The 12873-nt window shown below is 47.7% G+C and overlaps 1 protein-coding gene across 1 annotated transcript; it reads right to left on the reverse strand.

The window, feature by feature from the left end:
* Positions 1–5992: 5992 nt before the first annotated feature.
* Positions 5993–8471, reverse strand: Gast (gastrin). The gene is made up of 3 exons (XM_047547288.1): positions 8356–8471; positions 6303–6518; positions 5993–6166 (listed from the first exon to the last, which is right to left on the reverse strand). Exons 2-3 carry the CDS (start codon positions 6511–6513, stop codon positions 6063–6065), a joined length of 315 nt encoding a protein of 104 aa, XP_047403244.1. The 5' UTR covers positions 6514–6518; positions 8356–8471; the 3' UTR covers positions 5993–6062.
* Positions 8472–12873: the final 4402 nt, after the last annotated feature.

A 12873-nucleotide genomic window follows, 5' to 3' on the forward strand; every position in this document is an offset into this window, starting at 1 on the left:
TCCAATAAGGCCATTGGGGTGAGCCAAGGGAGAGATGTAGGTGCAATAGATGTGGGTGATCTGCTGGGCACAGAGGTGCACACCTGTAATTCCAGCAACTTGGGAGGCTGAGGCAGGAGGATGGCAAATTCGAGGCCAGCCTCAGCAACTGTCTTGCAATAAGATGTAAAAAGGACTGGGGATGTGACTCAGTGGTAAAGTGCCCCTGAGTTCAATCTCCAGTTCCAGAAAGGAAAAACAGATGCAGAGTGATCTGGGGGTGTGGATAACTATTCAGATAACTTATTTGTACCCTCTGAACCATCTGAGGCCAAGTCAGTCTCAAATGTACCATTTCCGTTCTTCTTTTGTTTTTTTTTTTAAATTAATTAATTTATTTTTTACTTTTACAAGCTGCATTTTGATTCATTGTCCACAAATGGGGTACAACTTTTCATTTCTATGGTTATACACAATGTAGATCCACACCATTCATATAATCATACATGTACATAGGGTAATAATGTCTTGGTCCATCATCTCCCACCCCATTTCCCTCTACACAATCCATTTTTCAATTAATTGCTTTTTGGCTTGCCCAAATTTTTGTCATGGTAGGTTTGAAATTAGCCAGTTCATGATGGGCAATTCTGATTGCAGAGAAACTTGATGCTCATGAGCCAGTAGTATGTCAAGAATGAGTTTTTAAATAGTTGACAGTTCTCTTCTGCTCCATAACAGGAGTCTGTAAACTATGAGCAAATCTGGGCCTTTGACTGTTGTTATATGGCATATAGGAGAAGAATAGCTTTTATGTTTTAGAAATGTTATTTCAGTACCTATACGGTATCCTTGATTTTGCCTCTTAGCCTGAAGAACCTTAAATATTTTCTATTTTGATCCATAGGAAAAATGTCCTAGAATTGTGCACCAAAATTCTCTTGTTGGGACTTTTCAGAGATGCCACATGATGTCCTTCTACCATGGGTACTTACGGCACTGTGGGGTCCCCAGGTCATATAACCTAGTCAGCAGAGGTGCTTGTGCCAGAGCCTGAACCTATCCTTCTAGCACCTTCCTGATTCACTTGATGGAGGGGTCAAGGGAGTATCTCTGAGTGTTGATTCCAAATCCCAAAGATCTTACCAAGCCCTGGACCTCTTTCTTAGCAGAGGAAGCTACAAGTTTGCCCTAGACCACTGAGTCCATAAAAACTGAAGAGTAATCCTATGTTCCTACTTTTGGTGTACATGTGCCTTACCAGGGTCACTAGGATACTTGCCACTTCTTGTTTACTATATCTGATAAACATGGTGACATCAATTAGTGAACTGCTGTAAGGCTCCACAGATATTTAGATGATCAAAGTTCCTTTGGATTATATTGTGACAGAGGGTTAGGAAGGTGAACGTGGATCCAGGCAAGACCTTGAACATGTCCTGTTGTCTCTTCCAGCTAAATGAGAACAGCTTCTGATTCTTCTTCCTGATAGGAATTGAAAATAGATTTTCATGGGGTCAATGTGACATATCACGTATAGGGGTTGTGTTTATCTGTTCTGGTGGAGATGCCACATCTGCCATAGCTGCTGCCAACACGGCTCTTGCCGTTTATGTTTACAGTGGTTCCCACAATGACAGTGGCCCATCTCATTTTTCGAGGGATCTGGGAAATGCCTGGGAATTAAATGGTCATACGATGGAGTGCATCACCCCTGCGTCCCTTAAGTATTTAAGGATGGCCCTTGTCTCTGCCTTTTCACCTGAGATGTGGCCTTTGAGTGTGGGGGCAGCCTCTGGGACTTCCATTTGGTTGTTCCCACCCACGATGGCTCTAATTCCATGTGACAGGGTATTAGTGTGAGTGTTCTGCCAGCTGTTAAGTCTGTCCTTTCAAATTATGCATTCACACATCACAGAAATGACTGCAAGATGTGTCAGAGGATCCACTGGATATACTTTGAGACAGACTTTCAAAGGACTCCACTTGTCACCTGGGTTTTATATGCTCCCTCTTTAACACGGGTGGAAACATGCTGGGATAAGTTCTCTGGGATAAGTGTCAACTGAGGCCTGCTGTACACTAGCTTCTGAACTGTCTGGGGGTGCCTCTTTGCCCAGTGTATCATGATATTGATAAATGACTGACGAACAGATGCAGATTTGGAAACCAGGCAAAGGATCATAATTTTCCATATCAGTAAGCTGATTCAGTCTTTGGCTCATCTGTTCTAGATCTGCTTTGGTCTGTTTTCTTATTTATTTATTTATTTATTTATTTATTTATTTATTTTTGCGGTGCTGGGGATTTGAACCCAGGACCTTGTGCTTGCAAGGCAAACACTCTACCAACTGAGCTATATCCCCAGCCCTTATTTTTTATTTTGAGACAGGGTCCCGCTAAGTTGCTAAGGGCTTTGCTATTGCTGAGGCTGGTTTTGAACTTGCAATCCTCCTGCCTGAGCCTCTGGAGCCTCTGGGACTAAGGCAGGCATGCTTCACCACGCCCAGCACAGGGTCAGATCTTGAAGAGAATCATGATCTTATGAAGTGTCTGCTTTGGGGAGGCTTTTGTATGATCTCCAGTGAAGGGGAAGCTGCTCTTCCTTGGTGAGATAGAGGCTTTTCTTCTAGTCCAGAGGGTTCAAAGAAATCTGGGAGTTCAAGGTTGTTAAGGGTATCTCCTAAAATATGCCACCCAAGGTCTCATGATCCCACTTCTTGTATTCTAAGACTTTAGCAGAAGAGACTTGCTGGGGTTCTTATTTAAGCCTCATTTGTTACTGTGCATCTGATCTTATAATCAGATCGTGGGCTTGATTTTCAGCCCTGTCTTCTCTTTGCTGCAATGGGAGCTGTTCTACTTTCACAGCGTATCTTGAGTTGAGAGTTGCTAACAGGATTTCTTCCTTACTGGATTCTCTGATGGTTAACAATAGCCAACCAACTCCACAGTTCTTATTGCAACAGTCGTGGCTCCTCTCAAATGCTGGAGCAATCACTGACCTCGGTGCTTCCTTTCTACCTGCATCCCATTCCTAATTCACTGAGATGAGTCGTAGTTGTGATGCTAGAGGTGGGGATGTAGCTCAGAGGTAGGTGCTTGCCTCGCATTCATGAGGTCCTGGGTTAGATTCCCAACACCACCTGCACAGACAAATAGTGATACTCCAGCATTCCAGGGAGTATCAGCACCTCATTTCATACCAACCATGGGGCTTAGCTATTGAAGGATCAATTTCACAGTCCCATCATGAGTGTCTACCTCCTACAACCCCTTCTGGTACGAACTGTCTTAGGACAAGTTCCCCCAGCGGCAGACTTAGAGACAAGGAGTTGAATGAGGGTAGTTTGGGTAGATTCCAAGGAATCCCAGTGGGAGGACAATGATCTGAGATAGGGAAGGGAGGCAGGCAGTGAAGGATATCATTGAATGAGTTACTGCTCTGGGTGACTGGGGCTCAACCTGTTGGGGAACTCTGGGAGACAGAGTAAAACATACTTTTCCCAATCCAGGAAGTCGGGGAGCTGGAGTATTTATCCTCTAACTCTCATCTGGCATTGGCTGAGAGATGTCCCTGCAGAATTTAACTCCTCATCATTTTCAGCCCTGAAGGAAACTGGAGTCTACACCTGAAGATATGCCTCATTGGCATAAGTATTATTTTGAGGTGAAGGCAATGGAGAAGCAGTGGCTATAAGAAAAGTTGCCTGGCCCCCCATCTGCCTAAAACAGGACATAAACTTTCAAAGGTGTCTCTTCTCCCACTCTACCAAGAAGGACAAAAGTTAATCACTAGTCCTCTTTAGACCCTTATCAACCTAGAGATGGAACTGGAACAGTCTGCAGAACAAACTTGACTGACAGACATTTACCTACCATTAGTTTTCCATATAGTTGCTTTCCCCACCCGGTTTGCCAATCTGGGAAGCCTAAATCCACTTTCCTTTATCCCGCCATTTCTCGACAAATGGAATGTTATTTGTTGAAGATGTTACAGGAGCCCCAGTTCTGAGTCACCTCTTCTTGTCTTTGGATACTCCATATGTTAAATGTGCAGTACACATGCAAATAATTTGCTTTCCTTTCTCCTGTAATCTTTTTTTTAAAAATTGTTTTTACAGAGTACAGCCATGAACCTTAGGTGGACAGAGGAATTTTTCTTCCTCTCCAGTCCTCAGGGGAGTAGCTCAGGCCTGGGGTAGGATGCTGCTGACAGGTACTAGAACCGTGAGGGAAGATGGGTGAAGGACTATCAGGTGAGCCAGTCACTCACCTGTCCATCTGGCAAATATTTATTTGGCTCCCCTTGGTTTTATTTATTTTTCTTTTTCTCTTTCTTCTTTTTTTTTTTTCCTTTTCCTTTTCTTTCCCTCCCTTTCTCCCTTCCTTCCTCTCCCTCCCTCCCTTTCCCTCTCTCTCTTTCTTTCTATCTTGGGTTTGTGGCATTGGGAATTGAACCCCAGGAGTGCTCTACTATTGAGCTACATCCCCAGATCTTTTCATTTTTTTTTTTTTTAATTTTGAGACAGGGCCTTGCTAAGATGCCCAGGCTGGTCTTGAACTAGCAACCCTTCTGCCTCAGCTTCCCTGGGATTATAGGCGTGGACCACCACACCCAGTCGTCCCCTTTTTTTTGACACTGGGAATACAGCAAAGAAGAGAGACATGCGGTCGCGCCTCTCCAAATTTTCCTCCGAGCTGGGGAGGCAGATGATACACTGGTAAAACACCTACTGCAGATTGTGAAACATGCTCTCAATAAAATGTTCGGTTGTGAGCTGAGCATGGTGGCGCACGCCTGTAATCCCAGCAGCTTGGGAGGCTGGACCAGGAGGATGGTGAGTTCAAAGCCAGCCTCAGCAACTTAGTGAGGTCCTAAGTAACATAGTGAGAACCTGTCTCAAAATAAAAGCTAAAATAAAAAGGGTTGTGCATGTAGCTCAGTGGTTAAGCACCCCTGGGTTCAACCACCAGTAGCAAAAAAAACAAAAAACAAAAAACAAAAAACAAAAAAATGAAAAACAAATAGAAAAACAAAACAAAACAAACAAATAAAAAAAGTTATGTTGTGATGGAATAATGGGGTCTCTTGGAAAAGGTGAGGAGCAGAAGGGGTCTCTCAGGAAGAGGCATTTCAACCAAGGATTCAAGGAGAAGAGGGGAATTTGCTGTATGTGTATCTGGGGAAGAATATTCCAGGCGTAGGGAACAGCAGGACAGAGGAAGGAGCATGGTGTGTTTGAGTAAGGAGAGGAAGGAACAGGGACTCGCAGAAGGAGGTGATGGCAGGGTTAGCTCTTAGGGCTTTGGCAAGAGTGGAGGTTGCATCCTAGGTATGAGGGAAGGTTTGGAAGGTTAAAACTGAGAGTGACACAACTGAATTTATCTTTATTTATTTATTTTTTTGCAGCACTGGGGATTGAAACGAGGGGCAACCTATCACCCAGCTACATCCCCAGCCCTTTTTTTTTTTTTGGTGGTGCTGGGGATCGAACCCAGGGCCTTGTACTTGCAAGGCAAGCACTCTACCAACTGAGCTATCTCCCCAGCCCCCCAGCCCTTTTTTAAAAAAAACATTAATATTGAGACAAGATCTCACTAAGTTTCCTAGGCTGGCCTTGAACTTGCCATCTTTCTGTCTCAGACTTCTGAATTTGATTTATCTTTCAAAAAGATTACTCTGGGGGCTGGGAAGATAGCTCAGTTGGTAGAGTGCTTGTCTTGCAAGCACAAGGCCCTGGGTTCGATCCCCAGCACCACAAAAATAAAAATTAAAAAAAAAAAGATTACTCTGGCTGCAAACCCCACCACCTACTTTCTCACCCACCCAGGCAGATTCTTGTGCTCTGGGAGAAGAATGAGCCTTGGTCCCTTCTCCTAGGGGTTGCTCAGTGTCCCTGCTCCTGGGGAGAGCTTAACTCTCCTCCATGTCTCAATCCTGTCCCCAGCTGAGTCCCCCTTCCCAGCCTCACATCATTTGACACAATCCAATATCCATTCGAAGCTAGTTTATTTTGATTTGCTTTCCATGAGTTGGGGCTAGCGTGGGGCAGGGGGTGGTGCCGCTCTGAAGCTTGGTTCTAGGGACTCTGGTCTGCTTCCTCAGCACTGCGGCGGCCAAAGTCCATCCATCCATATGCTGCTTCTTCTTCCTCCATCCATGGCCCCTGCTTCTTGGACAGGTCTGAGGAGGCAATAGGAGGTGGAAATGGGGGGAAGGACACCTTACCTCCAGGAACTGAGGTCAGGGCCAGTATGGGGGGACCTTAGCCAAATCTGGCTGGGCACAGTAAGCAGGGAGGATGGTCAGCAGCTCCTACCTGCCACGAGGTGTGGGGGACCCTGGGGCCCCAGCTGCCTTCGGTGGTGAGAGGCTGGTCCCAGCTGGTCTGGCCACTGTGGCTCCAGGCCCTTATTGGTTGCTGGACCCAAGGGTGCATCCTGCAGCTGGGAGCGAGGCTTCCAAGAGGCTTCGGAGAAGGCAGCCAGAGCCAGCACCAAAATCAGTGTGTACACACACAGTCGCTGCATCTTGTCTGCAAAGGGGAGAAGGTTTTGAGGTGTCCCCTTGCAGGCCCAGCGACAGGAAGCCAGATCACAAGGACTCCAGCTACTGGCTCCCAACTGCCGCAGGCCTGTGGTTTCCTGTGGGTTGCAGGTCGTATCTCGGGTTCCTCTCTCCAGTTCCTGCCAGCTTGGCCCAGCACTCTAGGGCTGGACTTTCCCGCTTACCTGCTTCCCCGGGTGAAATTCAAACCCTAGAGCGGTATTTCCCAGACTGCTCTGCAGGATCTGAGGCGGGATCAGTGGCTGTGTAGATGTTTAAAATCTTGTAATTTAAAGTCAACTTTTAAATAGCGACACCAAGGAGCATACCCACTCAAGAGTGTTACCACATGCGGTCACTTTGAAGACCACCAAAATGGTGGCTGGATCCGTGTGTAGCTCTTGGAGGAAGGAGTCTCCTGCCTTGGTTTGCCTAGCTGAGGAATATCCTATGATTGTACTAAAGCCCTTGGGAAAAATTAAACTGTTACCATTTGCAACTAAGTTTGATGGTGGATCAGGTTTGGGGAAACCTCAGTACAGAACTAAAAGGGATGTCCGAACAGAAAAGCCAAAGGCCCGTCGGTTCTCTGGATTCAGTATTTTTTTGTTCTTTCAGCCTTGTTATTCTGATTGGCTCTATCACGAGTAAATGAGAGAAACTTTCTCCTGTAATAAAACCTTTGTTTTAATAAAATACTACTTTTTCCCCCCCTTTGTTCCTGGGGATTGATCCCAGGGTGTCTTATCACTGAGCTACATCCCCAGCCCTTTTTATTTATTTATTTTTGGGACAGGGTCTTGCTAAGTTGCTTAGGGCCTTGCTATGTTGCTAAGGCTGGCCTTGAACTTGCATCCTCCTTTCCTCAAACTCCAGAGTCACTGAGATTGTATACATGTGCCAGCACATCGGGCTAAAATGCTCCTTTCAATGCTTTTTCATAGTGAGGTTCTTGGGTTAGGTTTCTTTTGGGAGGAAAAAAAAAATTGGCTACTAAAGAAACAGAAGTTGAAAAATCAATGATCTAGAGCTACACTGTTCAGTGTAAGCTACACATTTAACCAATCAGGTAGCCACTAGCCACAATTAATTAACAAATTAAAATAATACATAACAATCATATACTTTAATAAAATTAAATTTAAATGAGCTCTAATAGAAAAATTCTTCCCTTAGCAGAGTATGTTGGTGCATGCCTGCCGTCCCGCTACTCAGGAGGCCGAGGTAGGAGGATGGCTTGAGCCCATGAGTTTGAGACCAGCGAGGCTAAAACACAAAACAATTGCTCCCTCAAACTAGCCACATTTTAAGAGCACAGTAGGCTAATGACTGCCATCAATCTGGCTGTCCAAAGCAGTGCAGATGTAGAACATTCCCATCATCATGGAAAGTTCTATTGGGCACGTGCTGGTCTAGGAGAAAGGTAGAGATGGGATCCAGGAGTGATGAGTTCCAGTTCCAGTCCTGCACAACAATTTGAATGACCTTGGGCCATCAAATCTCCCTCCTGGGCCTGGTTCTTCTCATCTGGGTGACGGGATAGTAGCCCCTGTCCTCCTCACCTTCTGGGCTGGGATGAGTGTCAGGTGAGAGCGTTGGCAGGGTCCTGGTTGCAGCACAAGGGCAGGTGGAAGGCAGGGGCTGGGAATGCCAGGGTGGTCCTAGAGCAAGACCTAATTCTGCCCTGGGCTAAGGGTCAGCTCCCAACCCTGGAGTCACCAAGGTGTGAGTCCCAGCCTCTGGCCAGTGGCCTGGCACCTTGACGGTGAGGGGCCTGTCAACACTCTGCCCCACTCTCCTCACCCATCCCCTCGGGGTTTTCTCACCTGCAGAGCTGGGAGGTGCGCTGTGCGGTTGCTGGGTCTGCTCTCTTCTCCGTTGGGTGCTCCGGGCCTGCCTTATAAAGCCCTCAAAGTCCCTCCCATGCCCTCCTTTGGCATGAGGCCAGTCTCCCCACCGCAAGAGAAATGGGCGTGGGGCATAGGTACAACCTGCCACCTCTGCCCCACCCCATCACCTGGGGTTTGGGGATGGGAGGGGGGAACTCATGAGCTGGGCGGGAGGGGCAGGCAGGTGACAGAGATATGCTCCCCAGGTCAGGAGTGGTAGCTCCCACCATATCCTTGGGATCAGAGACCTGGTACTCTTCTCAGATACATCCCTTGGGTGGGGGTAGGTGAAGGGAAGGAACCCAATGACCTTGGGTTCAGAGGAAGCCTATTTCCCCACATGCTGATGTTTGATGGGCAGGGAGTGTGTGAATGAGGGGTGAGATATTGATCCCTGTCCCCTCCACCAGTCTCTGCAAATAGAACGTGCTGTGGTTATCAGGAGCAATGGGCCATGGGCTGATGGCCTTGCTCCTTCTGCAGAGTGGTTCATGTCCTGGTGGCCTCCAAAACCCTTCATCCTCCCCTTCCTGTGGAAAACTCTCGGCATCTCTCTTTCCCTTAAGTCCTCTGTGCTGGACTGGATTTGGCTTGCAGGTCCCCATCTACTTCCCTAGACCAGCTCCCCAACTTCGGCCTCTGGCAGACTCCCTACCCAGAGTCAGATGAGGGGCCTTTATTTCTAGGCTCCCTTGTTTGGCTTCCACAGGGAGAGAGTAATCTGCATGGGGTGTTCACAGCTTTGCAATGTAAAAATACATCTCAAGGCTGGATGGGGGCTGGGGATATAGCTTAGTTGGTAGAGTGCTTGCCTTGCAAGCACAAGGCCCTGGGTTCAATCCCCAGCATCGCAAAAACAAAAAACAACAACAAAAAAAAGGCTGGACGGGTGGGGCACCCCTGTGGGAGGCTGAGGCAATTCAGTGAGATCCAGCAACTCAGGAAGACCCTGCCTCAAAACAAAAAATAAAAAGGGCTGGACATGTGGCTCAGTGGAAAAGCACCCCTGGGTTCAATCCCTGGAACCTCCCCTCCAAAAAAAATAAATAAATAAATCTCAAAAGGTTAGCAAACAAACTAAGTCATTTGCCAAAGACGTAGCAGAAAACAAAATGGCACGCTTGTTGACGTATTTGGTAAATTGCTACCTGGACATGGTTTGGGTGGATGTAACGAGCTCCAGGCTGTTTTTAAAAATTTTTTCACATGGGAACCAGATCTTTTGCTCTTGTTCGTGCGTCACTGGCACCCCACCCCCCACTTCTCTGGGGGAGTTTTGATGTTCCTTGGGTCTTAGAGAAGGGCAGTGGTACCCACGCTCTCAGCCAGGCTTGTTGAGAATTAACGGGTGATGAAGGATGCAGGCTGTGCGGTGTCCATGGCAACCGGTGGCCAAATGTTCTAGTGAATAACCACTCTAATTCAGAGCAGGACACGGTGACTCAGCAGATGGAATAAATGAAAAATGACAAAAACCAGTGCAGGCATTGGTGATGATTAATTGAATCACAGAATCTCAGAGATGGAAGTACTTGGAGAGGGTTGGGGGGAAAGGGCAGAATGAGAGCAGCTCTGCTCAGATCCTGAGGGGACGGAAATGCGGGTGTTGCCGTGGTAACAGGAAATTACAAGCGTGCAGTAGAGCCCAGGTTATCCCAGAACCCAAGACTTGATTTCTGCTGGCGGACAGGGTTACGTGCCCAGTGGTTGTTCTTCACCGGACTGCTCGCAGTGTCTCCCGTTCAGCACCCATTCATGGCGGGTGTCACTGTGGGCCCTGTCGGGCTTGCAGGAGTGGGGTCATCTTTAGAGAGGAGAGAGGTGGCCCTCATCCCAGGGGTCCACAGTCATGGAAACTGCCCGTCCCCTTACCAGGGCACCTGGTCTGATGGAAAGCAGAGGTTTCCTGGTCCTGCCCGTTTCCAGCTGTTGAGCTTTGGACCAGTCTCTCCCCTTCTGTGAGCTGCCTTCTCCTCTAGTAAATGAGGGGAATAACTTGGGGTCTTGTGAAGGCGATGTACATCAAGCCCTCCACCCAGCACCCAGAACATCTTGGGATTTTCATTCACTGGGCATCATCTTCTCCTTCCCCTTGGGGTCTCAGTTAACCTCATCTGTGAAATGGGAGTCATTTATTCCTACTTCCAGGGCTTCAGCGGAGGGGAAACGTGTGAAGATCTGGGCACACTCTCAGCACATTTGGGGAGTTTCTCTTGCCGAAAGCTGAGAGGAGACGTCCTTAAAAAGCAGCACCCTGTGAATCCAAAGTTTTCTGTCCTGTCAGAGGGACACCCACTCAGAAAATCCACTTTCTCTAGGTTGATCAGAACCCAAGTCTTGAGACCCAGACCCACGTCCTTCCTGTTGATCTGTTCCAGTCATCACGATGACAAGGCTGCTTGTGAGGCAGTGACCAGCCCTCTGCATGAACGAACAGTTACTCGTCACCACAGTCCTCGGGTTTATGTGCTTGTATGACTCCATTCTACAAAGAAACTGAGGCTCAGATGGGCGAAGCAATTCCCATTGTGAGTTCATGCACCAAAAAGGAGAGGTGGGCCTGAAGTTCAGGACTGTGTCCTCCTAGGAGGGGTGTCCAGGCAGAATGATGGTCTTGTCAAAGATTGGAGACCATACCCAACCCCTGGAACCTGTGAATATGTGACATTCCATGGCAGAGGGACTTTGCAGATATGATTAAGGTTACATATTTTAAAATAGGGAACTCGTTCTGGATTATCTGACTGAGCCCAAATTAATCACGCAGTCTTAAAAAGCAGAGAAATCTCCCCAGCTACAGACAGAAGAGATGTGGCCATAGCAAGTGTGAGGTCATGGGTTCGAGCCCCAGCACCGCCAAAAACAACAACAACAAAAAACTGATGTCACTGAAGGACAGTCAGACAGATCTTAAGTTATAAGAAGGACTCACGTGCAGTTGCTGATTAGAACATGGTGGCAGGGCAACTCAGATGACCTTTAGGAGCCCAGAGAGGCCCTCTGCTGACAGCCAGCAAGGAACTGGAGAATCAGGCCCACAACCATTAAGAACTGAATTTGGCCAACAATCTGGATGAGCTTGGAAATGGATTTACCCCTGGAAGTTCCAAAAGGACTTCGGTCTTCACCACCCCTTGATATGCACCTTGTGAGTCCCTAAACAGAGGACCCAGAGAGCCAGCTGTACCTGGACTTCTGCTCTCCAGAACTGTGAGAGAATAAATCTGTGTTGCTTTAAACATCCAAGTTATGGCAATTTATTATGCCAATGAAGAGGTGTTGCCTGCCTGTAATCCGAGCAACTCAGGAGGCAGGAGGCAAATTGGAGGTCACCCTCAGCAATTTAGCGAGACCCTGTCTCAAAACAGGAAATAAAAAGGCTGGGGATGTAGTTCAGTGGTCAAGTGCACCTGGGTTCAATCCTCAGTAACTGCAGCCCAGAAGCAAAGATTACATTTTTCTGAAGGTTTCTGACAGTAACAACAGACCCTTCAGGAATTTGCATGTGATTTTTCAAAGACAGATAAGGAGATGTTTTTAAAAGCATTTTGATCTTTTAAACATTCCAAATGAATTTCAGTTACTGAACTCCTGCTGGGACCCAGGGTTGAGAGGAGGCCTGTGTGGGATAGGAGGTGAACATGAGTCGGCACTACTATTGCTTTGGTGGGGTTTAGATTCAAGGGACACAAAAACATCACCATAATTCCAAGGACACCCTATGGAGAGTGAATGTTCCCCGGGGAGGGTCGCAGCCCCACGCACCTGGGCGCACTCTGCCCACAGTGATGCTGTCAGGCTGCCCTGGATTAGCTGTACGTTGCTGTCAGGGAGACAGCAGTTCAGTTTCCTGCTACCTTTTTTTTTTTTCAGAGTGAGGACAGAACTCAGGCCTTGGGTATACTAGGAAGAGCTCTGCCACTGAGCTAAATCCCCACCCCCTCGGCCTCCTAATTGGCTCTTTGGATGTGTGTGTGTGTGTGTGTGTGTGTGTGTGTGTGTGTACTAATGGGAATTGACTCCAGGGTGCCCTACTGGCGCTAGAGACCCAGCCCTTCTTATTTTGAGATGGGGTCTTGCTAAGTTGCTGAGCTGACCTTGAACTTGTGATCCTCCTGCCTTAGCCTCCCTAGTTGCTGGGATTGCAGGGGTGCACCACCTTGCCTGGCCCTGAGTGGTTCTTGATAGTGGAAAAGGGAAAGATTGGTGATGACTCAGTCACCCTGCCCCAGGCAACCAGGGCCTGGAGAGTGTCATGGTGCTGGGGACAAACAGTGACACCTGGAAGGTGTTTGTGTCAACATGGGCATTCTGGTCCCTGCTGGGACAGAAGATTGGCAGAGGGAAATGTGTTCATGAGTTCTGGTCTCACCTGCTTTATGGAGTGATAAGGTGGCGGGGCCACTCGGGCAGCCTGATGCTGTTCCCAGACTGAGCTAGAGATGCCCACCCAAC

Source organism: Sciurus carolinensis, chromosome 3, assembly GCF_902686445.1.
Source record: "Sciurus carolinensis chromosome 3, mSciCar1.2, whole genome shotgun sequence".
Taxonomy (NCBI): domain Eukaryota; kingdom Metazoa; phylum Chordata; class Mammalia; order Rodentia; family Sciuridae; genus Sciurus; species Sciurus carolinensis.

Coding starts and splice junctions, on each gene's coding strand:
- Gast (XM_047547288.1), bottom strand. CDS start 6,513: ATGCAGCGACTGTGTGTGTACACACTGATTTTGGTGCTGGCTCTGGCT. Junction 6,167..6,302: donor TCCCCCACACCTCGTGGCAG/GTAGGAGCTGCT, acceptor TTGCCTCCTCAG/ACCTGTCCAAGAAGCAGGGG.